The sequence below is a fragment of the Petaurus breviceps genome, unplaced genomic scaffold (genome assembly GCF_028583685.1).
Source record: "Petaurus breviceps papuanus isolate PSGF00001 unplaced genomic scaffold, PetGlider_PUasm1.0 110, whole genome shotgun sequence".
Classification (NCBI taxonomy): domain Eukaryota; kingdom Metazoa; phylum Chordata; class Mammalia; order Diprotodontia; family Petauridae; genus Petaurus; species Petaurus breviceps.
The window spans coordinates 3315285-3342741 of NW_027185597.1; the positions used below are offsets into that span (position 1 = coordinate 3315285).

The 27457-nt window shown below is 36.0% G+C and overlaps 1 protein-coding gene across 1 annotated transcript in view; it reads left to right on the forward strand.

Moving 5' to 3' along the window:
• Nucleotides 1–8862: 8862 nt before the first annotated feature.
• Nucleotides 8863–27457, forward strand: part of LOC138156879 (contactin-associated protein-like 2) — a 2167135-nt gene continuing 2148540 nt past the window's right edge. The window contains exon 1 of the mRNA XM_069082365.1: nt 8863–9013. Within this exon, the coding sequence (XP_068938466.1) occupies nt 8863–9013 (151 nt within the window). The remainder of the gene's footprint in view (nt 9014–27457) is intronic.

A 27457-nucleotide genomic window follows, 5' to 3' on the forward strand; every position in this document is an offset into this window, starting at 1 on the left:
AGAGACAGAGACAGAGACAGAGAGACAAAGAGAGACACAGAGAGAGACACAGAGAGACACACAGAGAGAGACAGACAGAGAGAGACAGAGAATTTCTCTCAGAGAGCATCTGGAGGCTGGGTTGCTACTGCTGGATTGAATACTGTACTGAGAATTGAGAAGAACTGAGAAGAGAAATGAAAATTGAGAACTGAGACAATTTCTTGGAGCAAGTCATGAGGAGGCTGGATAAAGTGATTTTGATTTCGAGAATGGAGCTGGAGAAAGTAATTTTGATTTTGAGAGCAGAACTTGTGATGACAGGGCTTCTTCTGAGAGCCAGCCAAACTCCTGCTGAGAGCTTCTGAGCACCAGAGCTGCAGAAGACTTCTGCTGGCCAGCCAGAGCTGCTGAAGACTGAGGAAGCCTGACTGTAGTGCAGGTACTTTGAATGAATGTTGCTGTGGCTTTGTTTAGCCTTGTCTTCCCAGGAACAGAGACTGTGAGAGATTTGAGGTGGACTGGATACTGTGAGCTTCAATATAGAGTAGGAATTGCATGGAGAACTGGACATGGAACTGCTTGCCTTTGAACCCAGACAGTTTGATGGATTCAAGTAGGAGCTGGGACCATGGAAGAGGAATTATGGAAGCTGAAAGCCTGCATGAGTATTGACTGATGAAATAGGGTACTGAGTAGTGACTGATGAAATTGTAACTTAATTACATTTCATGGGTGGAGGACTTTGACTTTTGTACTTTGTGTCCCTTAAGGAGGCAAGCTTTCTTAAGGATGATTGAATAATTGAGTTACTAAATGACTGTACTTTGTTTAAAACTAGGTGACCACTTTGGTGAAAACTATATGGCCATTTTAATGATAAGTTGTTGATTTGTTACATGGTGAATGTTGCATTTTGATATTCTCTTAATGTTTTCCTCTGATTTGTTATTGAATAAATAGAGAGTTCACTGTATTATGTAATCAGAACCTTGAAAGCTGTTTACAGCAGCAGTCCTCTAGAAAGCTGCTCGTTCATGGCTTTACACAGGCCCAACATGCTCTGTGCTCCCCCTGCCTAGTCCGACATGGGTATTTTCCTGGACTGGGAATCTGCCACTCACTGTCTCCCAATGGATTCTGTCACTCTAAAATCTGTTTATATTCTCTTTTCAGAAGTTAGTGATGAAATTCACTGAGGAGCTTAGATGAGTTCCTGCTTAATTTCCACTGTCTTGGCTCTGCCTCATTTTTTTCCACTTTACATAACAGAAACAACAAATATTTTATCTTTATTGAGTTCAGCATGGAAGGAATTAATGGTGGATCTTTTGTAAATACCACATATGTCTTTTCAGAAAAAAACTGCAGATATTTACTCAAACTGATCCATGATTTCTTCATAGTGGATATTCCAGACTGCAAACATTCCGGGATATCACATATTGTTAAATTTTTGTCTATGCCTTTTAACAAATCCTTTTTAAATGACCTATCCAAAATACTAGAATGAACTATTTAATATTGCTTTTCAGTCAATAAACATTTATTTATCATCTTCTATGTCCATTAGTTAATAAACATTTATTAAATGCTTACTACTTTTCCAGCACTATGCTATACAAATAAGAAAGATCTTATAATCTAACGTTGAAAGACCGCACAAAACAGGAAGCTGACAAGGTGTGGATGGAGGCATTTGGGATGGTCAAAGCACCCTTCTTAAAAGGAGAATTCTGGAGGATTCTTCAACTCTTACCTCCCCATCATATTGGTCCCAGGGGCAGAGAGTGCTGATATACTAGCATGGATTTGATCTTCCAGGATGATGAGGTTCTTATGTACCCAGACGCTGTGCTAAAGATGCAGAGATACAAAGAAAGGCCAACTATATTCCCTCTTCTCAGAAAGCTCATAGTCTAATGGGAGCCAATCTGCAAACAAAGAACTCTATATACAAATTATGTATAAAATACTTTGAAGCTGATCAAGAGGACATGGTGCTACCAATATAATACTCAGGCTGTTCATTTGTTGGTCTGTCATTCTTATTACATGGGTGGGCTACTATACTTTGTATATTTTGTAGCTACTTATGTGTATGAGTTGTTTCTCCCAATAGAATGCTAACTTCTTAAGGACAATGACTATTTCATTTTTATCTTTTTATCTCTAGTATCTAGGAAATGTGTAACATATATACAGGATGCTTGATAAATGCTTGTTGATTGATTAGTAGGAATATAATTGTGAACATGGCAGCTGGGTAGTACAATGGATAGAGAACCAGTCTTAGAATCATGAAGACATCTAACTGAGTTCAAATCTAGTTTCACACACTTACTAGCTATATGACCCTGGACAAGCCTCTTAATCCTCTTTGCCTCAGTTTCCTCATCTGTAAAAGAACTAGAGAAGGAAATAGTAAACCACTCTAGTGTCTTTGCCAAGAAAACCTCCAAAAGGTGTCACTAAGAATCAGACATGACTGAAACAACTCAACGATAACAATGAAAATCTATGAACATGATTGTCTTTGGACAATATCATTCCCTTTGCAGGTATGGTCATCTGTATAAAATCCTTCCCTCATCAATAAAATGATGGCTCCTTGTAGTTCTGTGTCCATGATGCTATCATTCCATGTTCTAGAATGGGGTGGGGAAGTGAAGTTTTTAATTCCTGATTAGATGACTTGGGATATTTAAACAGGCAAATCCCACTTGCTTACATGTTATGTATCTAGATTACCCCTCAAAATATTGTTAAACTGAGTAAGACCTGAGGTCTAGTTCTACCTGAGGCAATTAGTAGGTAGGTGGCCCTGGGAAAGTTATTTATTCCCCCTCAGCTTCAGTTTTCCATTTTAAAAACTGGGATAATAATAGCAATAGCTAACCAGATTGTTGAGAGGATAGGATGTGATTTTTACACACACACACACACACACACACACACACACACACACACACACACACAGAAAAGGCCTAAATGGATCATTAGAAAATCTCTCTCAATTTATCCTCTCTTCATTTAGGTTTACTGTGAAAAATGTGGCCTTGAATAGGAGATTCCCTTGGTTTCTAGGACTCTTTGGTTATACGTTAAAATAAATATTTCAACCTTACTATTTACATATATAAAGATGCCTTCCCAATGTAAAACAATAAATATGTGCTTTGATTTTTCACTTTTTACTAAGTTTCAATTTACCTACTAGTTCAGCAATGAGGAATCCTCCAAATAGAGGGTACGGAGGCAAAACTTTTTCTATGTAATCTTTTCTTTTTTTTTTTAATGCTTTATTAACTTCTGATTTACCTCATTCATTTCCGCCAGATTTTGAATTACAAATTTTCTCCCCATTTTCCCCCTACCCACCGCCCTAAAATAGCAGTCCCACAGGATATCCCCTCCTCCAATCTGCTCTCTCCCATATTTTCTCCCATACCCCTTTCTACTTTTCCAGTGGATCTCTATGCCCCAGTGCCTGTATATTTTATTTCCCAATTACATGTAAGATGGTATTAATAATAGTATATATGTATATATATACACATACATATATATACACATATATGTATATATATTTGAATAATTGATTTTAAAACTTTCAGTTCCAGATTCATTCCCTTCCTTCCTTGTCACCCACTCTTACTGGGAAGATACACAGCTCAGTATAGGTTGTATATGTGTGGCTAATGCAAAACAATAACATAGTAGATATATTATAAAAGACTAACTGTATTTCCCTCCCTTCTATCCTACCACCCACTTGTTCTATTTTCTACTTTGATCCTATTTTCAAAAGTGAGTGCTTCCAACTTCCCTCCCCCCCCAGCCTACCATCCCTTCTATCATCCCCCCTCTCATTCCCTTCCCCCCTATTCTCCTGGAGAGTGAGATACCCTATTTAGTGTGTATTTCACTCCCTCCTCAAGCCAAATTCAATGGGAATAAGGTTGACCCATTCCCTTTTGCCTTCCTATTCTTCCCCTCCATTGTAATCATATTCCCTTGCCTCTTCTGTACGAAATAGTTTACGCCATTATGTCTCTCCCCATCTCCTCTCGTTATATTCCTCTCACCTCTTAATTTCACCTGTTAAGTATCATTCCTTCCTGTTAAATTGGTCTTGTGCCCTCTATCTATGTATACCTATAAACATATATACACACATTCACATATGTTTTCATATGCCCATATACCCTCATATATAGACGAATAGATATTTCTAATCCCTTCAACTGCTGAAAAAAGCTTCATAAGTTACGATTATTGTTTTTCCATGTAGGAATGTAAATAGTTCAACTTTGATAAATTCCTTATGATTCCTTTTCCCTGTTTACCTTCTCATGCTTCTCTTGCTTCTTGTATCTGAATGTCAAATTTTCTATTCAACTCTGGTTTTTTCAGCAAGAATGCTTGTAAGTCCTCTATTCCACTGAATGACCATATTTTCCCCTGAAACATGATACTCAGTTTTGCTGGGTAGGTGACTCTTGGTTTTAATCCCAGCTCCTTTGCCCTCCGGAATATCATATTCCAAGCCCTTCGATTCCTCAGTGTAGAAGCTGCCAGATCCTGGGTTATCCTGATTGTGTTTCCACAGTATTCAAATTGTTTCTTCCTGGTTGCTTGTAATATTCTCTCCTTAATCTGGGAATTCTGGAACCTGGCTATAATATTCCTAGGAGTTTTCTTTTTTGGGATCTTTTTCAGGAGTTGATTGGTGGATTCTTTCAACCTCTATTTTGCCCTCTTGTCCTAAAACATCAGGGCAGTTTTCTTTGAGAACTTCCTGGAGGATGATTTCTAGTTTCTTTCTTTGGTCATGGCTTTCAGGCAGTCCAATAATTTTAAAATTATGTCACCTGGATCTATTTTCCGGGTCAGTGGTTTTTCCCATGAGATATTTCACATTGCCTTCTATTCTTTCATTTGTTTGGATCTGTTTAACAGCATCTTGATTTCTCATAAAGTCATTAGCTTCCATTTGCTCCAATCTAATTCTGAAGCAATGATTCTCCTCATTGAGTTTTTTAGATTCTTTTTCCATCTGGCAAATTCGGTTTTTTAAGCCATTCTTCTCCTCATTGCCTTTTTGGGCCTCCTTTGCCATTTGAGTCAGTCTGTTTTTTAAGGTATTATTTTCCTCAGTCAGGCTGTTGACTCTCATTTCATAATTTTCTTGCATTGTTCTCATTTCTCTTCCCAATTTTTCCTCCACTTCTCTTATTTGGTTTTCAAAATCTTTCTTAAGGTCCTCTAAGGCCTGTAACCAGCTTGTATTTTACTTTGAAGCTTTTGGTGCAGGAGTTCTGACTTAACTGTTTTCCTTCTGTTCCATGCTTTGCTCCCTTTTGTCCCCAAAATAGGAGTGTATTGTTGGAATCCTCTGTCTGCTTTGTTTCCTTTGCCTGCTCATTTTGCTGCTCAGTTACTTGACTTTTGGGCTTTTTTGCCACAGTAGGACTCTGCCACCAGACAGGGGAGCTTTCGTCCCAAACACTGGGGTTTTCTCAGCTGGAGATATTAGATGGGTGCCCTCTCTGAGGTCTCTACACACTCTGGGAAGTTGGTCACACACCCCAGGACCTCCACCCTAGACCACAATCCAGATCCAAGCAGGTTAAAGCAAGAGCGATTACCCCTCAGACTGGTGCTTGGTCCCCCTACACTCTGCAAGCCAAGAGCTGAAGCTGCCAGGTTGTGCTGGCTGGCTGTGCTGGTGGCTCAGTGGCTTTTAGCCCTGGGGGTAAAAGCCACACACTCCCACTTAACTGGGTCCCAAAGTCCAGGCTGTACTGCGCTATCACTTTGTCCTTTGTGTCTATGTGTTGATAAATCTCAAAATGGCCACAGCTGCTGCTGATCTGGAGTCCCTCAGGCCAGCAGCTGGTCAGGCCCGCCCTGGGGCTAAAGCCTTGGCGTTGGGCTGGGCTCAGCTCCCAGAGCGCTGTGCTGGATTCCTGCTGGCCTGCCAGGCTGTCCTCAGCGGGAGGTTAGCTTCTCTGTGTCATTTTGTGGGTTCTGCAGCTCCAAAGTTTGTTTAGAGTCCCCTTTTTACATGGATTGGGGAGGGTGGAAGCTGGAGCTGCGGGCAGCTCGTGCTTCTACTCCGCCATCTTGTCTCTGCCCCCTCTATGTAATCTTTTCAACAGGTACACCAAATATTAGTAAACTTCTTAACTATTAAGACATTCTGTTTAAGACATAACATCGAGATGGATAGTAGGGAAATTAATAAATTGTCTCTCTACTTCATTTGAAAAAATAGTGAAAATTATTTAAAAGCACAAATACACAAACATGCATTGATGGCATACTTTCTTTGGGGAAAAATGCATACTTAACATTATCTAGGTGGGAGATACCCAGTGGTGGTATCTTGGAAGAAAAAAGATGTTCTACAGAACAGTTCTGGTAGATAGGTAGCAGTCTAGATAAGAGTGTCATACCTGGAGTCTGGAAGATTTGAGTTCATATTTGAACTCAGATATGTATTAGCTGTATGATGCTGGGTAAATTACTTAGTCTTTGTCAGTATCAGTTTCTTCCTTTACATAATTGAGATAATAATATTTCCTTTCTCCTACTGTTTGGGGAAAGATAAAATGAAGTGTTATTTTAAAGCACTTCATAAACTTTAGAGTGCTATCTGGTTGTTTTGTTACCTTCCCCTTTTTATGAAGGGTGCTTTCAAAGTTACACTTATTCTGATTTAAATTCTGATTGATTAATTAATTCTGACTTAAACACAAAATTCTCCAGGAAAGTCCTCCAATCTTATGGATTGGAGATGACCCTTGCCTCTTGAGAACTATTCTTATGGAATATGAGTTCTAGTGGGTCCTACACAGAAAGAGTGTCCATTCATATATATCCAAAGATTGCCTTGATTCCTGCTGTTTGAGGACCTTCCTAGCAAACTCATTATTAGAAAGTTAAAAATTGGTAAATTATTTTTCCCCCAGCTCTAACAACTCAAAAACACTATATGTTAAGGGAAAGATGGTTGGAAGTTGATAAAATAGTAGTCCTTTGACATATTGAAATCATACAAAAGTGATATGGACTTTAAATATATCTATAATTCCACAGATAAAGTCACATAATAGTGGAGTAAAAAAATTGACCAACATGGCCTCTGTAATCATTTGAACTCACTTGTCATACAGTCAAACCCATATAGTAGGCTTTAACCATTAATGCAGAATCATTTCCTTTTTGTGCAACCTTTCACAACTTGTTAATTTTACTTTACAATCATCTTTTCATTTTTTATATTCACTTTCCTACCTTTAAATTCATACAATCACATATAATCCTCAGTTGCACTTACTGTAGACCAAAGACAAATAAAAAGGGTAATATGATAAGATAAGTTGGTTCATTTTTAATACTAATAATGCCACAGTACCAGGAACATTATATTGCACATAAGAGGTACTTCATGTTTGTTGAATGAATGAAATATTGATTGTTAAATAGATGTACAATTATACTTTGTATATCCTACATTGTTGGGGAATAAATTCTGCATATGAATTTCCAAGAGAGCTTACCTAAAGCTTACCTCCTTAGGTGTGTAAAAATATTTTATTTTAGCCATGATTTTGGAATTCTTTTAAAATGTACTACACTTCCCCACCTGATTAAACAGGGTATACATGATATAATTTCACTTTTTTTTTCTTGAATAGTCAAGGTCATTATTATAAATATCAATAGTTCTGATCTACTATGCAATATATCTATTGAGGTTTATAGGGTCTGAACAATTTTTTTTTTACTGAATTCTCCCACACTGCTTTGCTTTTCTGATAGATATTGTTTATTTTTTTTCTGTCAGTGGAAGCTATAACTTTTTAATATTTCAGCTAGCAATATTCCTTGCCTGTTATCTCCCTCATTTCACCACCCCAAAGATTTGGTTCTAAACTTTGTTTTAATCTTGTATGAATGCATGAAGTGATATCTATTGTAAATAAGCCACCAAAACCTGAGGATTTTCAGTGAAAACAAGATAAGGAAGGATAATTAATCAGTAACAGTTCTATGAAGAATTCTAGTCAATAGAAAAGAACTGCATTCTGTCTTCTCAGTAGAATATAAGTCTTTGGAGCAGGAAAAAGAGTTTGTATACCTAGTCATATGAGATCAATGTATCATTCTGGGATTTTTCTTTCTTTGTTTCTTCTTTATTTTGGGGGGGTGGGAGTTGGAGTGTGGGGTGGGATGTGGTAGATAGCTTAAGTCAGGAAGACCTAACGTCAAATTTGGTTTCAGATATTTGCTACCTTTGTGACCCAGGACAAAATACTTAGTCTCTGTAAGCCTCAGTTTCCTTATATGCAAAATAGGTAGCACCTATCTCCTAGGGTTTTTGTGCAGATCAATTAAGATAGTAACTGTAAATCACCTAGCTCAGTATCTGGCACATAATGAGTGCTCTAGAAATGTTATAATTTTTCCTCTGTTCTATGTCCTCCTCCCCCTCTTCCTCTTCACCTTCTCTTCCTTCTCATCCTCTGTTTCTTCCTCCTTTTTCTGCTTTGTTATTATTATTAATACAATGAAGTACTCCATTATGGATTGAGGATAACAAGAAACAGCAATAATTTTTTTAAAGGAATTAATACTCCTTGTTACAAAACAAAGAATTCTGATAACTCTGGCCACAAAACCAACAAAACAATGTACTTTATGATTGTTGTTTTTCTGGCTGTTTAGAAACATTTTTCATTTATTTTCAAATTCTTAGGCATGCTTTTTTTTGACTCAGTAAGAATCTAACCAGTAGATAAGTGTGATGTCACTCTATGATCACATTCCTGTTCTGTTTCCATTATAACATATTAAATTTTAAAACACTGGCTAATGCCCCATACTTATGCAATTTTTACTGTTTTTCCCTCAGAAAAATGTGATGAACAACTTGTCTCAGCATTGCCACATGTTGTCTTCAGCAGTTCATCTTCCATGTCCAGCAGCTATTCTCCAGGCTATGCCAAGTTAAATAAACGAGGTGGTAAGTGATTACCCAGACTGTTCAGTGTGTATGTTCTCTAAGTTTAATAAGGACATCATTTGAGCTGGTGTCTGCAACTACCTGTCTACATGCAAAACATCATAGTTTATCACACAAAACATATTAGAAGTTGCCCCCTACCCCAAGCCCTTATCTCACTGGAGATCACATTGAGAGTCACTGTAAGCTCTCCAAAAGTAGTCTTTTGGCAGTCACATAAAAATCCTAGTTTAGGTTGGAAGTAAAAGGACTTTCTGGAGGTAGTATCATAAAAGAATGAATTGGAAATGCCAAAGAAGGCATATTTCTAATTTGAATAGTAATACAGTAAAAAGAATTGAAGTCCCTGAAGATGATCAATTCAGGAACTATATATGGTCTTATAGACTCACCTGAGGAGATGGTGTAAACAGTTGAGTTCATAACAAAAACAAACAAAAACAAAAATAAAACAGCGTGCTGAATCAGAATATTACTTATACTTAGTATTGTATTGACTTTCCTATAAAGATTGAATTTCATTAAGGTATCAGCATAAAAACATTTTGGACCTATTTAAGGGCACCTTCAAAACATGGGATTTAGCAATAACTTTATGATGAATTAGGTCCTCCTTTGCTTAATCATCATCTATCCACAATGTTTGCATGTGTTCTAGGCTTTGTTTTGGACTTTTCCCCCATTTTGGCCTCCTCTCTTTTGGAAACTTGTCACCTCTCCTACATTTAGTTAACTTCTCTTTGCAATCAATAATACCCAAACCTACATGTTGATCACTCATCTCTTCCCTGAGCTCCAATCTTGACTCACTAAGGGCCAACTAGGACATAAGACAACCTTCTCAGATGCCCCATAGATACTTCAAATTCCTACAACCTTTGAGGCAAGTACTTTTATCATACTGTAAAGTTAATCACAGTAGCCCACCTGAGGACTGCAGCTGTGAATAATTTTAAGCATCTAATAGCATAGTTTTATGAATTCTGTATCTATTTAGCAATAAACTAAACATTGTTAAATAAAGCATAACATTCATAGCAACAACCTGAAGCAAACCAGATCATCTGTCTATCTATATACATATACACAATGTATATATATATGTCTATATATATATGTATATATTTGCATACATGTGTGTATTTCTCTGTATCTAAACAGTCAGTATATTATATGGTGTATATAAATATCATTGCGTTTAGTAACATTCCCCAAAATACCTGTATACATAATTAGGGGGTCCCAGGATATGGTCACCCCTAGCACAATATATCCTTAAGGGGTAGCAGAAAATACAAACATCATTTACCCCTAGGACACAGTAAGTCACAATCTCCTCAATCAACACAAACTATCTAAGTAAAGACCTCTCTCATCTTGACTCTAGGCTGACTTCCAAATCCCATGGCTATTCTGTGGACGGAGTGCTCCTGACTCTTGCCCAGATTCACACATAGGCAGCTCTCTGCTCCTGCTTCATATCTCAACTCACAGAAAGTACTCCATTCTGATCTCCTGCCCAAAATTTGGCTTCAGGAGTTCTGGCCTGCAGTATCTGTTTCTAGGAGAACAAAGCTTAACAAGGCTACAACAATACTTATACACATTACCAGCACCATCATCTCAATTCATTTTAACAGCTCTTAAAAAGGGGTTTAAGCTAAGCCTGTTTCCATTCATGTGACAGACATGGCTTCTGTTTGTGAAATCAGCACAAATCAACTGATAGAACTTCTGCCTGAGAAATTAACACAGATCAATAGACAGAGTGCTGACATAAATAGCATTCATTCTGTTAGGCCTCTATACAAGCAAGTTCTCCTAGCTTTCTCACACTTGCTTCTTTCTCTCTCAGGTTGGCTCCCCTCTCTACTCAGTGAATAGAGCATTGGCCCTGGAGTCAGGAGGACCTGAGTTCAAATTGGCCTCAGACACTTAACACTTACTAGCCATGTAGGCAAGTCACTTAACCCAAATTGCCCCTCCAAAAAAGAAAAAAACAAGCCAAAAAAAGAGAAAAGAATAAAGCAATACAGTATATACTGTTTCTAATCAAAGACTCTTGCTCCAATCAAAGACTTGATTCAATCAAAGATAAGACTTAATCAAAAGCACTTGATTGACTGAAACTCAACTCAGAAAAAAACAGCAAAAAATCCTACTTTGCTTGTGTTACATATACCCATTTTGCAATTGAGGAAACTGAGGAAAATAAAGGTTAAATGAGTTGCCAGGGTCACACAGCCAGTAGGCATGTAAAACAGAGGTGCAACCATATCTTCCTAACATTGAGTTGTGTTATTTTACCTTCTTCTATCAGAAAAAACAAAAACAAAATAGCAGTTGAGTTTGCTGTAGACATAACTGATCATCAATGTAGGCATGAATAAGTAGGCACTTGTAGGTCACAGGGATGTCTTTCTTGGTTCATATACCACCAGTATCTCAAAAAAATGCCATTTTTTGTGATTTTACTGACAAAACTAAAGTCTTGGTGCTACTGATTTTTTTTTTCACTTAGCCCTGTACCCCTGCACCTTTTCCAACTGCCCTGTAGTAAATAAGAAGGCATCAACCAGTCCTCTAAGGTTTTATCATCTTCATCAATGATAGCTAGTATTTATATCTTATTTCAAGGCTTTCAAAACACTTGACATTTATTTTCTCATTTGATCCTCAGTATTGTTATCTCCATTTTTATAGATGAAGCAACTGTGGGAGTAAGAGAAGTTTTATGACTTGCCCCAGGTCATATAGGTAACAAGAAAGCTATATAGCACCAAAATGTCTCTGCCCACAGAACTTCCACATTTCTATCAAATACCCATCCTACTACATGATAAGCAATGAGGTGGCACTAGAAAACCCAAGTTCAAATCAGGGCCCAAGCACTAAATATTTGACCCTGGGAATGTTATTTAACCCCTGTGTTCCTATACTGGCAACTAAATTGCAAGGTCATTGTAAAGCTCAAATGAGATTAAATTTGTAAAGTGCTTAGCAGAATGCCTGACACACAGCAGGCACTTAATGGTTGTTTCCTTCTCCCTTCTCAGTTTTTTTTAATTTGAAATGTATTGTTTCTCCTAGTTACAGTATGTTAAGAAAATTTTTAGCCTTCATTGTTACCAGATTTTGAATCAAAAATTTTCTCCTTCCCTCCACTCCTCTCTTTGAAAATGGTAGGCAGTTTGATATAGTTTATACATCTGCTAACATGTAAAATCTTTCCATATTAGTCACAGATATGAAAGAAGAAGAAGATCAAAATTTTAAAAATGTAAAAGAATAAAACATGTGAAAAAATATGCTTTGATTTGCATTCAGAGTTCATCAATTCTTTATCTGGATATGGATAACATTTTCCTTTTTACTTTTCTCAGATCATTCTGTTGTTGAGAAGAGCTGAATCATTCGTAGTTGATCATCACACACTTTTGTCAGTTCATGTATGAGTCTTAGCAGGTTTTTCTGAAATATGACTATTTCTCCTTTCTTATTGCACAACAGGATTCCACTATATTCCTATACCACAGCTTGTTTAATCATTCCCTGGTTGATGGGTATCCCCTCAGTTTTCAATAGTTTGACACCTCAAAAGAAGCTGCTATAAATATTTTTTGAACATATAGGTCCTTTGCCTTTTTCTATGGTCTCTTATGGATACAGATCTAGTAGTAGTATTGCTGGATTAAAGGGTATGTATACTTTGGTTGTCCTTTGGGCATTGTCCCAAATTGCTCTCCAGAATAGTTGGATCACTTCGCAACTCCACCAACAATGCATTAGTGATCCAATGTCCCATATTTTCTCCAGCATTCATCCTTTTCCTTTTCTGTCATATTAGCCAATCTGATAGGTGTGAGGTGGTACCTCATAGATGATTTAATTTGCATTTTCTCTAATCAAATGTGATTTAGAGCATGTTTTCAGATTCCTATATATAGCTTTGATTTCTTCATCTGAAAACTGGCTCTTCATATCTTTGACTATTTATAATTAGGAAATGGCTTGTTTTCTTATACATTTGATACAGTTCTCCATGTATTTGTGAAATGAGGCTTTTATCTCAGACACTTGCTGTAAAGCTTATTTCCCATCTTATTTATTTCCTTCCAATCTTGGTTTCATTAGTTATGTTTTTACAAAAGTTATTGTATTTAACAATCAAAATTATCTATCTTGCACTTTGTAAAGCTCTCAGTCTCTTCTTTGGTCATGAATTTTCACCCTCTCATTAGATTAGATAAATTATTCCTTGCTCTTCTAATATGCTTATGGTGTCATCATTTAAATCATATCAAAGGTCTGTCATATCTAACTTTTCTAATATTTTATTTACCTTCTTAGTTTCTTTCTTGTTTATTTTTTGATTGGATTTATTAGGTTGTGACAGTGGGTAGCTGAAGTCCTCCAATAGTTTTGCTGTCTATTTCTTCCTGTAGCTTTACAACTTCTCTTTTAAGAATTTGGATACTAGAACATTTTTTTTACGTATATTGATATATGTTTAGTATCAATATTGCTTCATTGTCTAAGGTACCTTTTAGCAAGATATAGTTCCTTCCTTGTCTCTTTTAATTAGGTGTATTTTTGCTTTTACATTTCTGAGATAAAGTTTGCTATCCCTGCTTCCCTCTCCCCCACACCTTCACTCCCCGCACACATTTGTGTCTCTCTGCTTCAGGTGTGTTGCTTGTAGGATTCTGATTTTTATCCACTCTGCTATCTATTTCTGTTTTATGGGGGAGTTCATCCCATTCATATTCGCAGTTATGATTACGGACTGTGTACTTGCCTCCATCCTCTTCTTCTTCCTGTCTATTCTCTCTCTCCTTTCTTTTCCCTTCCCCCTTTCCCTCCTCTGCAGTGCTTTACTTCTGTTTACCACCTACGCGGATGTGCCTTCCATTCTGTCAGTCATACAACACCCCCCTTACTTGACCTTCTCTTCTACTTCCCTGTAAGATAAGATAGATTTATATATTCAACTAATTATGTATATGATTCCCTCTTTGAACCAATACTGATGAGAGTAAGGTTCAAGCAATGCTCATCGCCCACCCTCTCTTCTTCCTCTCCACTGTAATAGGCCTTTCATGCCTCTTCATGTGAAATAATTTACTCTATTCTATCTCTCCCTTCCTTCTGTTCCCAGTATCCTTTTCTTTCTTATTTCTTATTCATAACTTTTCATCATTCCCTCAAATTCATCTTGTATCCATACTCTCTATGTATGTATATTCCTTCTAGCTATAGTATTAGTGATACAATTATTAAGAAAACACAGGTATCATCTTCCCTTGTAGGGATGTAAATAGTTCAGCTCTATGGAATCCCTTATGTTTCCTTTTTACTTTTTACCTGTTTATTCTTCTCTTGGGTCTTGATATTGGAGGACAAATTTTTTCATTTGGTTCTAATATTATCCTTATGAAAGCTTGAAATCCTCCTATTTCACTGAATAACCATTTTCCCCCTTGATGGATTATGCTTAATTTTTCTGTGTAAGTGATTATTGGTTGAAGTTATAGCTCTTTTGCCTTCTGGAATATCATTCCTTGATCTTCTATCCTCTAATACCACAGCTGTCAAATGCTGTGTGATCCTATTGTGACTCAATGATATTTGAATTGTTTCTCTCAAGCCACTTGTAGCATTTTTTTTTCTCGACCCGATAGTTCTGAAATTCGACTATAATAGTTTGTGGGGTTTTTATTTTTGTAGCTCTTTCATGAGATGATCTATGGATTCTTTCAATGTCTATTTTGCCCTTTGGTTCCAAGATATCAGGTCAGTTTTCCCTAATAATTTCTTGAAAGATGCTCTTCAGATCCTCCTTTTGATTATGACTTTCAGGTAGTCCAATGATTCTGATATTGTTTCTCCTGGATATGTTTTCCAGGTCTGTTGTTTTCCCTATTAGATATTTTATATTTTCTTCCATTTTTTTTATACTTTGGATTTTAAAAATTGATTCTTGATCTCTTAGAGAGTCACTAGCTTCCACTTGCCCAATTCTAACTTTTAAGGTGTTGCTTTCCTCAATTAGCTTTTGTACTCTCTTTTCCAGTTAGCTAATTTTACTCTTTAAGGAGGTATTGTGTTGAGAGGATGGGGTTAGGGGGTGGCTAATGCTGGTGGAGTCATTAAGGGTCTGGAAGCTTACCTAATAATGAGCTGGCGTTCTAGTGATAGAGTCTGGTGTGTATTGAGACCCAGTGGGGTGTTTTCATGTTTCCCTGGCGTGGCACTGAAGCACATGATGGTCTGGCTACTAGAGAATGCCTATTTGTCTCGGGCTGTGCTGAACCACATGGCTTTTCTTGGATCTGGAGTCTGCCATTCACTTGACTATGTTAAGGCATGTTGGGGGGGTCCCTGTATTGGCATTTCCCTGCTCTATCACAATGAGCCTTAGAATCTGACTCTGGTTTGCTGAATTGGGGCTTGCTTAGATATTCCTATCCTGGAATGCACTCCCCTTTTAACCAAATTAAGCAGACATTTCTTGCTGATCTTCCAAGTTTATTGGGCTAAAAGATTCCCCCCCACACTTTTTGCTGATTTTGTTGTTCTAGGATTCATTTTGTGGTGCTATTTTATGGTTATCTGGATGTAAATATGGGAGAGCTACAGTGATTTACTGCTTTCTCTACCAGCTTGGCTCCTGGAAGTAATTTTCCTCCTCAGTATTTTGTTTGCCAATCTGTGGGCTTCTTGATATTGACTAGATTACAGGATTTGTCCAGAATTTAGTACTCCTTCCTTATCTCTTTACTTGTTTTTTTTTTTTTTTGGAGGGCAAATTGGGTTATGTGACTTGCCCAAGGTCACATGGCTAGTTTTTGTGTTAAGTGTCTGAGGTCAGATTTGAACTCAGGTCCTCCTGACTCCAGGGCTGGTCCTCTATTCACTGTGCCACCTAGCCAACCCTATCTGTTGCTAATAGTTGGTTGCATAGATTTATTCTTTTTTTTCTACTCTACCCCCTCTTCTTTAACTAATAGAAAATTATCAGAGTTAACCACAACTATAGCCACAGCTTGATATATTGTGAGCATGAGAAACCAATTTTTCTCCTTTCTTTTTTTCACTGTTTACAGTGGTATGATTCACAGCAGATGCCAGCAGCTCTATCTCTCCATAGGAGCTCTGCAACAGTCTGTAGTCTATAAACCTTTACTTGGTTACTTATGGCTTATTGATAGGTGCCAGCTGTCAGGCAATATCCAGCCTGTTTGCTGAGAATGTGGGTGAACAAATGAGTTCAATTCACAGATTAAGCAGCATTTACACTTTTTGACTAGAAATCTTCCCTCCGTATTGCAGCACAGTAGGGCCAGCCCTCAGCAGAAATGTGGCCACTTTATCTGTCACCAAGACCCATTCTCCCTTTCTTCATTCTTTCTCCCCTGTTTTGCTCTATTACCGTACCTCAGGTACACAGTAACATTATTCTTTCCCTTCCTTCCAAACACAATGGAAGCAAATCTGAAAAGTCACTTATATCCTAATGTGAATCAAAACATGTGAGGACAGGAATCTAGAGGAAGAGTTTTGCATTCAGGCTTTATACTGTGGGAGATGGAAAATATATTTTTGATTATGTGTCTTGCCTACAGCCCTCTCATGAGGAAGAGCCTATACTACTTAAGAGTCCAGTCCTGAAGAACAGATCAGAGCAACTTCCAAGTATATGCAGGAGTGATACATTTAGCTTTTCTTATTCTCTTTAAAAATTAATTAACAAGGTCATGGTCACGGTGGCAAAGAGAAGCCAAGAAGTTGCCTAAGCTCTCCAGAGTTTCCCTCAGAAATAACCAAGCCTATAAATGGATTCTGGAGTGACATAATCCACAAAAATATGAAGTAAAACCATTTTTCAGTTTCAGAAAATTTAGAAGTACTTCAGGAAAAGCCTGTCCCACTTGGGTAAAAGGAGAGCACAACCCAGCACACAGCAAGTCCAGGCATGCCAACTCTTAGCTCCAACACAAATTAGCAAGAGAGGCCACTCAGTTCTGTCTCAGCAGGCCAACAGTAAATAAGAAATAGAAAAGGGCCCTTGATCATAGAAAGCTACTGTGGCAACAGGGTTGACCAAGATTCAAACTCAGAAGAGGACAACATCAAAATGCCTATATATGAAACCTCAAAGAGGAATATAATTCAGTCTCACACCCAAAAAGTCCTTTTGAAAGATTTCAAGAAGGATCTTAAAAAATCAAGTAAGATATATAGGAGAAAATTTGGGAAAAGAATGAGAACTATGCAGGAGAGTGATGAAAAATAAAAGGATTAACAACTTGAAAAAGGAAGGACAAAAATTGACTGAAGGAAAAAAAAAACTCCTTAAAAAACAAAATAAAACTAAAAACATTCAGACAAATGAAAAAAAATAAATCCACTGAGGAAAACCACTCCTTAAAAGCACAGTTGGCCAATTGGAAAAGGAGGTACAAAATCTAACAAGAAAATAATTCCTTAAAAAATACAATCAGGCAAGTGGAAGCTAATGACTTTATGAGACATTAAGATTCAGTAAAAAAAAATCACAAGAATGCAAAAAATAAAGAAAAAATGTGTAAAATACCTAATTGGAGATAATTTAAGAATTTTAGGACTACCTGAAGGCTATGATAAAAAAAAAAGGCTGGGCATCATCTTTCAAGGAAAGTTTCCCTGGTATCCTAGAACCAGAGGGTAAGAGTCATTGAAAGAATCCCCCCAAAATTAAGGATAATCTTTCAGGGGAAAAGATAGACATTCAAGGAAATAGGGGACTTTCAAACTTTCCTGATGAAAGCACACCATAACTGGGCAGAAAATTCAATCTTCAAATATTATTTTCAAAATAAACATAAAAAGATAACTAGGAAAGAAAAAAGTAAACAACATATTATTCAATAACATTTAGATTGTTTTAACTACATGGGAAGATAACACTTGTAACTCTTGAGAACTGTGTCTTTATTAGGGCAGTTAGAAAGTGTATACACAGACAGAAGGAATGAGTATAAGTTGACTTTGATGTCATGATATAAAAAGCAACTGAAAAGTGATAAAAAGGATTGTCCTTGGAGAAGAGGAAAGGAAGAGGCAGAAAAGGATGCATTACATCACATAAAGAGGTGCAAAAGATATGTTATTGGAGAGGTGAGCATTGTTTCAAACTTACGCTAATCAGATTTGACTCAAAGAAGGAATAACATACACACTCAGTTGGCTAAGAAATTTATCTTATCTTATAGGCAATTAGGAGGAGAATAGGAAAAGAAAAGGGAAAGTTGGGGCTGATAGAAAGGAAGGCAGATTGAGGAAGGTGGTAGTCAGAAGCAACATTCTTATGAGGACAGAGAGAGTGAAAAGAGAGAAAAAAGTGTAAAGGTGGAGGTAATAGAATTGAGAGAAATATAAAGTTAGTAGTTATAACTGAGAATGTGATTGGAATATAATCTCCCATAAAATGGAAGCAGGTAGCAGAATGGATTAAAAAAAAACAGTATTCTACAACTTGTTGTTTACAAAAACACATTGGAAGCAGAGAGATAAACACAAAGTAAATGAGAGAGAAAATATAGTATACTTCAACTGAAGTAAAAAGAAGAAAGAAAAAAAAAGAAAGATCTGGAGTAGCAGTCTTGATCCCAGAGAAAGCAAAAGCAAAACACAATAGACATAAAAAAGAGATAAGGAAGGGAACTACATCTTGCCAAAAGTTATGATGACAATGAAGTAATATCAATAGTAAACGTATGGGTCCCAACTGGTATAACATTCAAAGTTTTAGAGATGAAATTAAATTAATTACAGTAGGAAGAAATAGACAGTAGAATTATATTAGTAGGGGACCTCAGTCTACTCCTTTAAAAACTAGATAAATATAACCACAAAATAAACAAGAATGAGATTAAGGAATTGAATAGAATTTTTAGAAAAGTTAGAAATGATAGCCCTCTGGAGAAAAGAAATGATTGGAGATAGAAAGTTATATATTTTTTTCCTCAGCAGTGTATGACACCTAATAAAAAATTGAACATTGAGAGCATAAATTGAGAGCATAAAAACCTCACAATTAAATACAGAAAGGCAGAAATATTAAATGAATACTTTTCAGATCATGGTACAATAAAAATTACATGTAATAAACATAAAGATAGGCTAAAACCTAGTGGTGTACTAAATAATCTAATCCTAAAGAAAGAGTGAGTCAAACAACAAATCATAGAAACAATCAATAATTTCATCAAACAGAATGACAATTATGAAACAACAAACCAAAACTTATGGGATGCAGTCAGAGAAGTTCTTAGAGAAAATTTACATGTCTAAATGCTTACATGAATAAAATAGAGAAAGAGGAGACCAAGGAGTTTGCATGCAACTAAAAAGTTAGAACAACAAAAACAAAAAAAATTGAAATTCACCAATTTAATACCAATTTGGAAATTTTAAAAATCAAAGGAGAGATTAATAAAATTGAAAATAAGAAAACTGTTGAAATAATAACTATAACTAAGAGATAGTTTCATGAGGGAAAATCAATAAAATCAATAAATCTTTGATTTATTTGATTAAAAAAGAAAATCAAATTACCAGTATAAAAAATGAAAAGAATGAATTCATCACCAATGAAGAGGTAATTAAAGTAATAATTTGGAGCTTCTTTTCCCAACTGTATGCCAAAAAATCTGACAATCTATGTGAAATGGATTGATATTTACACACACACGTATATATTTGAAGAGAGAGAAAGAGATTGCACAGATTAACAGAAGAGGAAATAAAATACTTATATAAAGTAATTTTAGAAAAAGAATTGAACAAGCCATCAATAACTCCCAAAGAAAAATGCCAATGTCAAGATGGATTTGTAAGTGTATTCTATTAAACATTTAAAGAACAATTAATTCCAACATGATATAGACTATTGGGGAAAAAAAGGTGAAAAAGACTACTACCAAATTCCTTTTGTGATATAAATACTGTGCTGATGCCTAAGCCAAGAAGAGTCAAAAAAGAGAAAGAAAACTATTTTCTTTATGAATTTTGATGAAAAAATTTTATATGTGTGAGTGTATATATATTTGTATACATACATGTGTGTGACATACATACAAATACATATAAACACATGTATATGCACATATGCATATTCATAGGCACATACATATACATAGATAGGAATATGTACATGCTTGCACACACATGCAAATATATGCACACATACATATACAAACATAGACACACACATATATATATGCGCAAAGAGATGACAATGATTTTTCATGAGGATAATATCCTATGACCAGATGGGTTTTTTTCCAGGAGTTCAGGGCTGGTTCAGTATTAGGATCAGTTTAATAGAACATATAAATAACTAAGAAAATCATATGATTATCTCAAATGAAACAGAAAAAGCTTTCCATTAAAAAACACCCATTCTTATTGAAAATAGTAGAGACTATAAGAATAAATGTAGATTTTCTTAAAATGTTGAACAGCATCTACCTAAAGCCATCAGTACCCATTGTATATAGTTGGGCTAAGTAAGAAGCATTCCCAGTGAGACAGGGGTGAAACAAGGAGGCTCATTTTCATTACTATTATGCAATATTGAAATGTTAGTGTTAGCAAAAAGAGATGAAAAAGAATGGAAGGAATTAGAATAGGCAATGAGGAAACAAAATTAATATACTTTGTAAATGATATGATGGTATAGTTAGAAAATCCTAAAGAATGAACTAAAAACTACTAAAAACAATTAATTTAGCTGTAAATAACTATTGATTTTAGAAATGAAATTTAAAGAAACCCTGAGGTACCACTTCACACCTCTCAAATTGATTAATATGACAGAAAATGAAAATGATAAATGTTGAAAAAGATGTGGAAAAATTGGAATACTAATGTATTGTTGGTGGAGTTGTGAACTGATCCAACCATTCTGGAGAGCAATTTGGAACCATACCCAACAAAACTGTACATACTCTTTGATCCAGCAATACCACTAATAGCTCTCTATCCTAATGAGATCATAAAAAGGGAAAAGAATGCACATGTACATACATATTTATAGCAGCTCTCCTTGTGGTAGCAAAGAATTGGAAATTTAGGCGATGCCCATCATTTTGGGAATGGCTGAACAAACTGATGCATATGAATGTAATGGAATCCTGTTGTGCAATAAGAAATGAGGAATAAGGAGATTTCAGAAAAACCTGAAAAGACTTATATGAACTAATGCCAAATGAAGTGAACAGAACCAGGAGAACGTTGAAAATAGCAACAGGAACATTGTGTAATGATATGTTTTGTTCTTCTCAACAATCCAATGATCCTAGACAATTCCAAAAGACTCATGATGGAAAAATCCTAACCACATTTAGGGAGAGAACTATGGAGGCTGAATGTAGTTTGAAACATACTATTTCTACTTTTTATTTTTTTCTTTCTATTGCTTTTTTCCACTTTTGTTTTTATTCTTCTTTTCCAACCTAACATGTAAATATGTTTAACATGATAGTACATGTGTAATTTATATCAGTTTGCTTACTGTCTTGGGGAGAGGTGAGGGAATAGAGGAAGGACAATTAATTTCAAGCTCAAAATTTTATTTATTTTTAACAATTAATTAGTTTATTTATTTTTAGCTTACAACATTCAGTTGCACAGTCCCTTGAGTTTCAAATTTTCTCCCCCTTTCTCATCTAAATCCCCCCCCCAACCATCCTGGTGGCATGCCTCAAATATAGGATTTAGGAATGTCTTCATATTAATCATTAGTTAGGTTGTGAAGATGGATTATAATTGATGGTATGCTTAGTGGGGCAGAGGAAACAAAACAAAACAAGAAAAAGTAAAGGAGCAAGTGGTTTATTTCAATCTCCATTGAGACTCCTAAGCTCTTTCTCTGGACGTGGATATCTGTTTCGATCATGAGTCTTTTGGAGTTGTCTTCTAACCTTACATTGCTGAGAGAAGCCCAGTGTATTGAAGTTAGTCATCACACATACGTTGTGTCTGTGATTGTTCACAGATTTCTCCTGCTTCTACTTTTCTTGCTCAGCATCAGTTTGTATAAGTCTTTCCAGGTGTGATAGTAATGGCAATTAAAGATTCCCCTGTATTGGCTTGGTTTTCAAATTGATTGTGTTAAAACCCAGAGCTTGTTAATCCCACCTGTGGGATGGACTTGTTGATGTGAAAAGAAAGTCCTGAACTGGGAGGAGCTGGTGACATAGATTTGGAGAGATAAGAGAGAGGCGGAAGAACTTTTTGGAAGCAGCACCTCGTGGAGAGAGAGAGAGACTAAGAGAATTGCTGGTGGCCGCTTTGAATTGCCCTGGACTTTTGAGACCTGCCCCCTGAGCTGCCAAGGACTGAGGAGACATGGCTGTTTTGCTGGTACTTTGTCTGTCTGTTTTGATGTTGTTTTGCCAGATTTGTCCACTGGTGAAAGACAGTCCTTTTGTTGAAGAAGTCCTGGAACCTGGCTGTTCACTAAGAAGCCCTGAGACTGTCCTGCAGACAGAGAATGAATACTGTCCACTGGTGAAGGACAGTGCTGTTGTTGCAGGGGTCTGGAGACTGTCCTGCAGACAGAATGAATACTGTCCACTGGTGAAGGACAGTGCTGTTGTTGCAGGAGTCTGGGAGCCTTTCTGTTGGTTCAGAAGCCTTGAAGAAGGATTTTCTTGTTATATGTTTACAGAAATCCTGGGAGAGGGTTTTGCTAATGTGTTCAGGGGTTCTAGGACTGTTCTACAGACAGAAGATGAATTCATGAAGGGACTGGCAATGTATCTTATGGCCTTGCTAAGCCTTGTCTCCCCAGGAAGTAAGATTGCTGAGAACTTGCCTCGTGTCAAGATGAAGAAAAGACCTCCATTTGGGTATTAAGTGCTGTGTTTAAACTTGATGTAACTCTGGGGTAGATTCAATTGTGATCCAGGGGTGGGGAACTTTTGACCTTATGTTTGGAAACTAATCTCCATTTGAGAAGAGGGGCTTTGTGGTGGACTAAATGAAGGTATAGCCTAGGGGTGGAGAAGTATTTAGAACAGAGACTTTGTAATTGATTGAATGATTGGAAGGTCCTGGGGTGGGGTAGTGCTTGGAGATTATTTAATCACACTTAGTAAATGCTGTATTTGGAATGATGTCATGTTTTGATCTTCTCTGTTCTTGGTTTGTCACTGAATAAAATGGAGAGCACCTATGCTGGTATTCTGAACCTTGGGAAGTTGTCTTTCCTTGGCATTACATTACACCAGGGTATTATGAAGTCTGTCTATTCCTCATTTCTTATAGCACAGTAGTATTCCATTAGATTCATATACCACAACTTGTTCAGCCATTCTCCAATTGATGGGCACCCCCTTGATTTCCAATTCTTTGCCACCAAAAGAGAGCTGCAATAAATATTTTTTGTACATATGTGTTCTCCTCCCACTTCTCTATCTCTTTGGGATATAACCCTAGAAGGGGTATTGCTGGATCTAACGGTATGCACTTATTTATATCCCTTTGGGCATAGTTCCAGATTGCTCTCCAGAATGGCTGGATCAGTTCACAACTCCACCAACAATGCTTTAATGTTCCGATTTTTCCACATCCTCTCCAGCATTTATCATTTTCCTGTTCTGTCATCTTAGCCAATCTGGCCAATAAGATGTGCTACATCAGAGTTGTTTTTATTTCATTTCTCTGATCACTAGTGATTTAAAATATTTTTTTCATATGCTTATAGATATCTTTAATTTCATTTTCTGAGAACTGACTGTTCATATTTTTTGACCATTTATTAATTGGAGAGTGGCTTGTATTCCTATAGATTTGACTCAATTCTTTGTATATTTTAGAAATGAGGCCTTTATCAGAGACACTAGTTGTAAAAATTCTTTCCCAATTTTCTACTTTCTTCTTAATCTTGGTTATGTGGTTTTATTTATGCAGAAACTTTTCAATTTAATGTAATCATAATTATCCATTTTGCATTTTACAATGCTCTCTAACTCTTGTTTCATCATAAAATATTCCCCCTCCATAGATCTGACAGGTAAACTATTTGTTGCTCTCCCAAATTGCTTATAGTATCAGCCTTTATGCATAGATCATGCACCCATTTTGATTTTATTTTGGTGTACAGTGTTAGATATTTGTCTATGCACAATTTCTGCCATACTATGTTCCAGTTTTTCCAGCAGTTTTGGTCAAATAGTGCATTCTTATCCCCCAAACTGGGGTTTTGGGGTTTATCAAATAGTAGATTCTATAGTCATTAGCTGCTGAGTCTTGTGTACCCAATCTATTCTTTGATCCACTAGTCTATTCCTCAGCCAGTGCCAAGTAATTTTGATGACTGTTGTTTTATAATACAGATTAAAATCTGGTATGGCTAGGCCACCTTCCCTAGCATTTGTTTTCATTAATTGCATTGATATTCTGGACCTTTTGTTCTTCCAAAAGAATTCTGCTACTATTTTTTCTTGCTCTACAAGTAATTTTTTTGTAGATTTATTGGTATGGCAGTAAATATGTAATTTAATTTATGTAAAATTGTTGTTTTTATTATATTAATGACCCAGCCATGAGCAATTGATGTTTTTCCAATTAGTTAGATGTGACTTCATTTGTGTGAAAAGTGTTTTGTAATTGTGTTCATATAAGTCTTGGGATTGTTTTGGCAGATACATTACCAAATACTTTATAATGTCTACAGTAACTTTAAATGGGATTTCTTGGTCTGTCTCTTGCTGTTGGATTTCCTTAGAGATGTACAGGAATGCCAAGGACTTCTGTGGGTTTTTGCAACTTTTCCAAATTTATTATCTCAAGTAGTTTTTTACTTGATTCTCTAGGATTTTCTAAGTATGTCATCATGGTATCTGCAAAGAATGATAGCATAGTCTCTTCTTTGCCTAATTTGATTCCTTCAATTACTTTTTCTTCACTTATTGCTGCTGCTAACATTTCTAGTACCAGATTGAATAAGAAGAGTGATAGTGGACATCCTTTTTTCACCCCTGATCTTATTGGAAATGCTTCTAGCTTATCCCCATTACATATTATACTTGCTGATGGTTTTAGATAGATACTAATTATTTTAAGGAAGACTCCATTTATTCCTATAATTTCTGGTGTTTTTAACAGAAATGGGTGTTGTATTTTGTCAAAAGCCTTTTCTGCATCTATTGAGATAATCATATGGTTTCTGCTAGTTTTGTTGTTGATGTGATCAATTATACTGATAGTTTTCCTGATATTGATCCACCCTTGCATTCCTGGAATAAATCCTACTTGATCAAAGTTTATTATTCTTGTGATAAGTTGCTGTAGTCTTTTTGCTAACATTTTATTTAGAATTTTTGCATCTATATTCATGAGGGAAATGGCTCTATAATTTTCTTTATCTGTTTTGTCTCTTTCTGATTTAATGTCAAATTTACTGTATCTTCCCATAATTGTGTCAAAAAAGAATTTGGTAGGTCTCCTTCTCCAGTTTCCCCAAATAGTTTGTAAACTATTGGGAATTGGGAATCAGTTGTTCTTTAAATTTTTGGTAGAATTCACTAATAAACCCATTTGGGCCTGGAGATTTTTTCCTAGGGAGTTCATTGATGGTTTGTTCAATTTTTTTTTCCTGAGATGGTGTTATTTAAGTAGTTTACTTCCTCTTCAGTTAATCTGGGCAATTTATATTTTTGTAAATATTCATGCATTTCACTAAGATTGTCAAATTTACATGCATACAATTGGACAAAATAATTTCTAATTATTGTTTTAATTTCCTCTTCATTGGAGGTAGATTCACCCTTTTCATTTTTTATACTTATAATTTGGTTTCTACTTTTTTATCATATTGATTAAGGTCTATCAATTTTATTGTTTTTTCATAATACCAACTATTAGTTTTATTTATTAATTCAATTGTTTTCTTGAATTAAATTTTATTAATGTCTCCTTTAGTTTTCATTCTTTCTAATTTAATATTTACTTGGTTATTTTAAATTTGTTTTTTCTTCTAGATTTTTCAGTTGCATGTCCAATTTATTGACCTCAATTTTCTCTATTTTATTTATGTGTGCATTCAGGGATATAAAACTTGCCCTAAAAACTGCTTTTTTCTGCATCCCACAAGTTTTGGTATGTTGTCTCATTGTTGTCATTCTCTTGAATGAAGTTACTGATTGTTTCTGTAATTTCTTGTTTGACCCACTCATTCTTTAGGATTAAGTTATTTAGTTTCCAATTAGTTTTAGTCTATCCTTCCATGACCCTTTATTGCATATAATTTTTATTGCATCATGATCTGAGAAGGATGCATTTAATATTTCTGCCTTTCTGCACTGAATCGTGAGCTTTTTATGCCCTAGTATTGTCAATTTTTGTGTTATGTGCCATGTACCACTGAGAAGAAGGTATATTCCTTTTTATCCCCATTCACATTTCTTTAGCAGTCTACCATATCTATCTCTTCTAAGATTTTATTTACCTCCTTAACTTCTTTCTTGTTTATTTTGAGGTTAGATTTATTAAGTTCAGAGGGGGGAGATTGAAGTCCTCCACTAGTATAATTTTGCTATCACTTTCTTCCTCTAACTCCCTTAACTTCTCCTTTAGGAATTTGGATGTTGTGCCACTTTGTGCATAAATGTTTAGTAATGATATTACTTCATTTGTGATGGTGCCATTTAGCAGGATATAGTTTTCTTCCTTATCTTTTTTTAATTAGATCTATTTTTTGCTTTTGCTTTGTCTCAGATAAGGATTGCTACCCCTGTTTTTTTTTTTTAACTTTAGCTGAGACATAAAATATTTTCCTCCAGCCTTACTTTACCCTGTGTGTATCCCACTGTTTCAAATGTGTTTCTTGTAACCAGCATATTATAGGATTATGACTTTTAATCCATTCTGCTATTTGCCTCCATTTTATGGAAGAGTTCATCCCATTCACATTTCAGAGTTATGATTACTAACTATATCTTTTCCTCCATCCTATTCCCTCCCCTGTTTATGCTTTTATTTTTCCCCTTCTTCCTTTCCCTTCTTAAGATTTTCCTTTTGACCACTGCCTCCCTCATTATTCCCTCCTTATCAGCCCCCCACCCTTTTCTTACCCTTCCCTCTTACTGCTTCTTCCCTTCCTTCTAAACCCTCACACCTTTTCTTAGTCCTTCCCTCCTTCCACTGCCTGTAGTGTATGACAGATTTTTATACTTAATGTAGTATGTTATTTCTTCCTTGAACCAAGATTGATGAAAATAGATCTCATGCAATGTTCCTCTCCCTCCCCTCATTCCCTCTATTATGATAGGCTTTATGTCTCTTCTCAATAGAGTCCTATGCTTAATTGATTGTGTTATTCCCTCCTTACACCTGAACCAATGAGGTATCTCCCTCTATTGTTTCCCTCTACTATAATGTTTTTATGCCTCT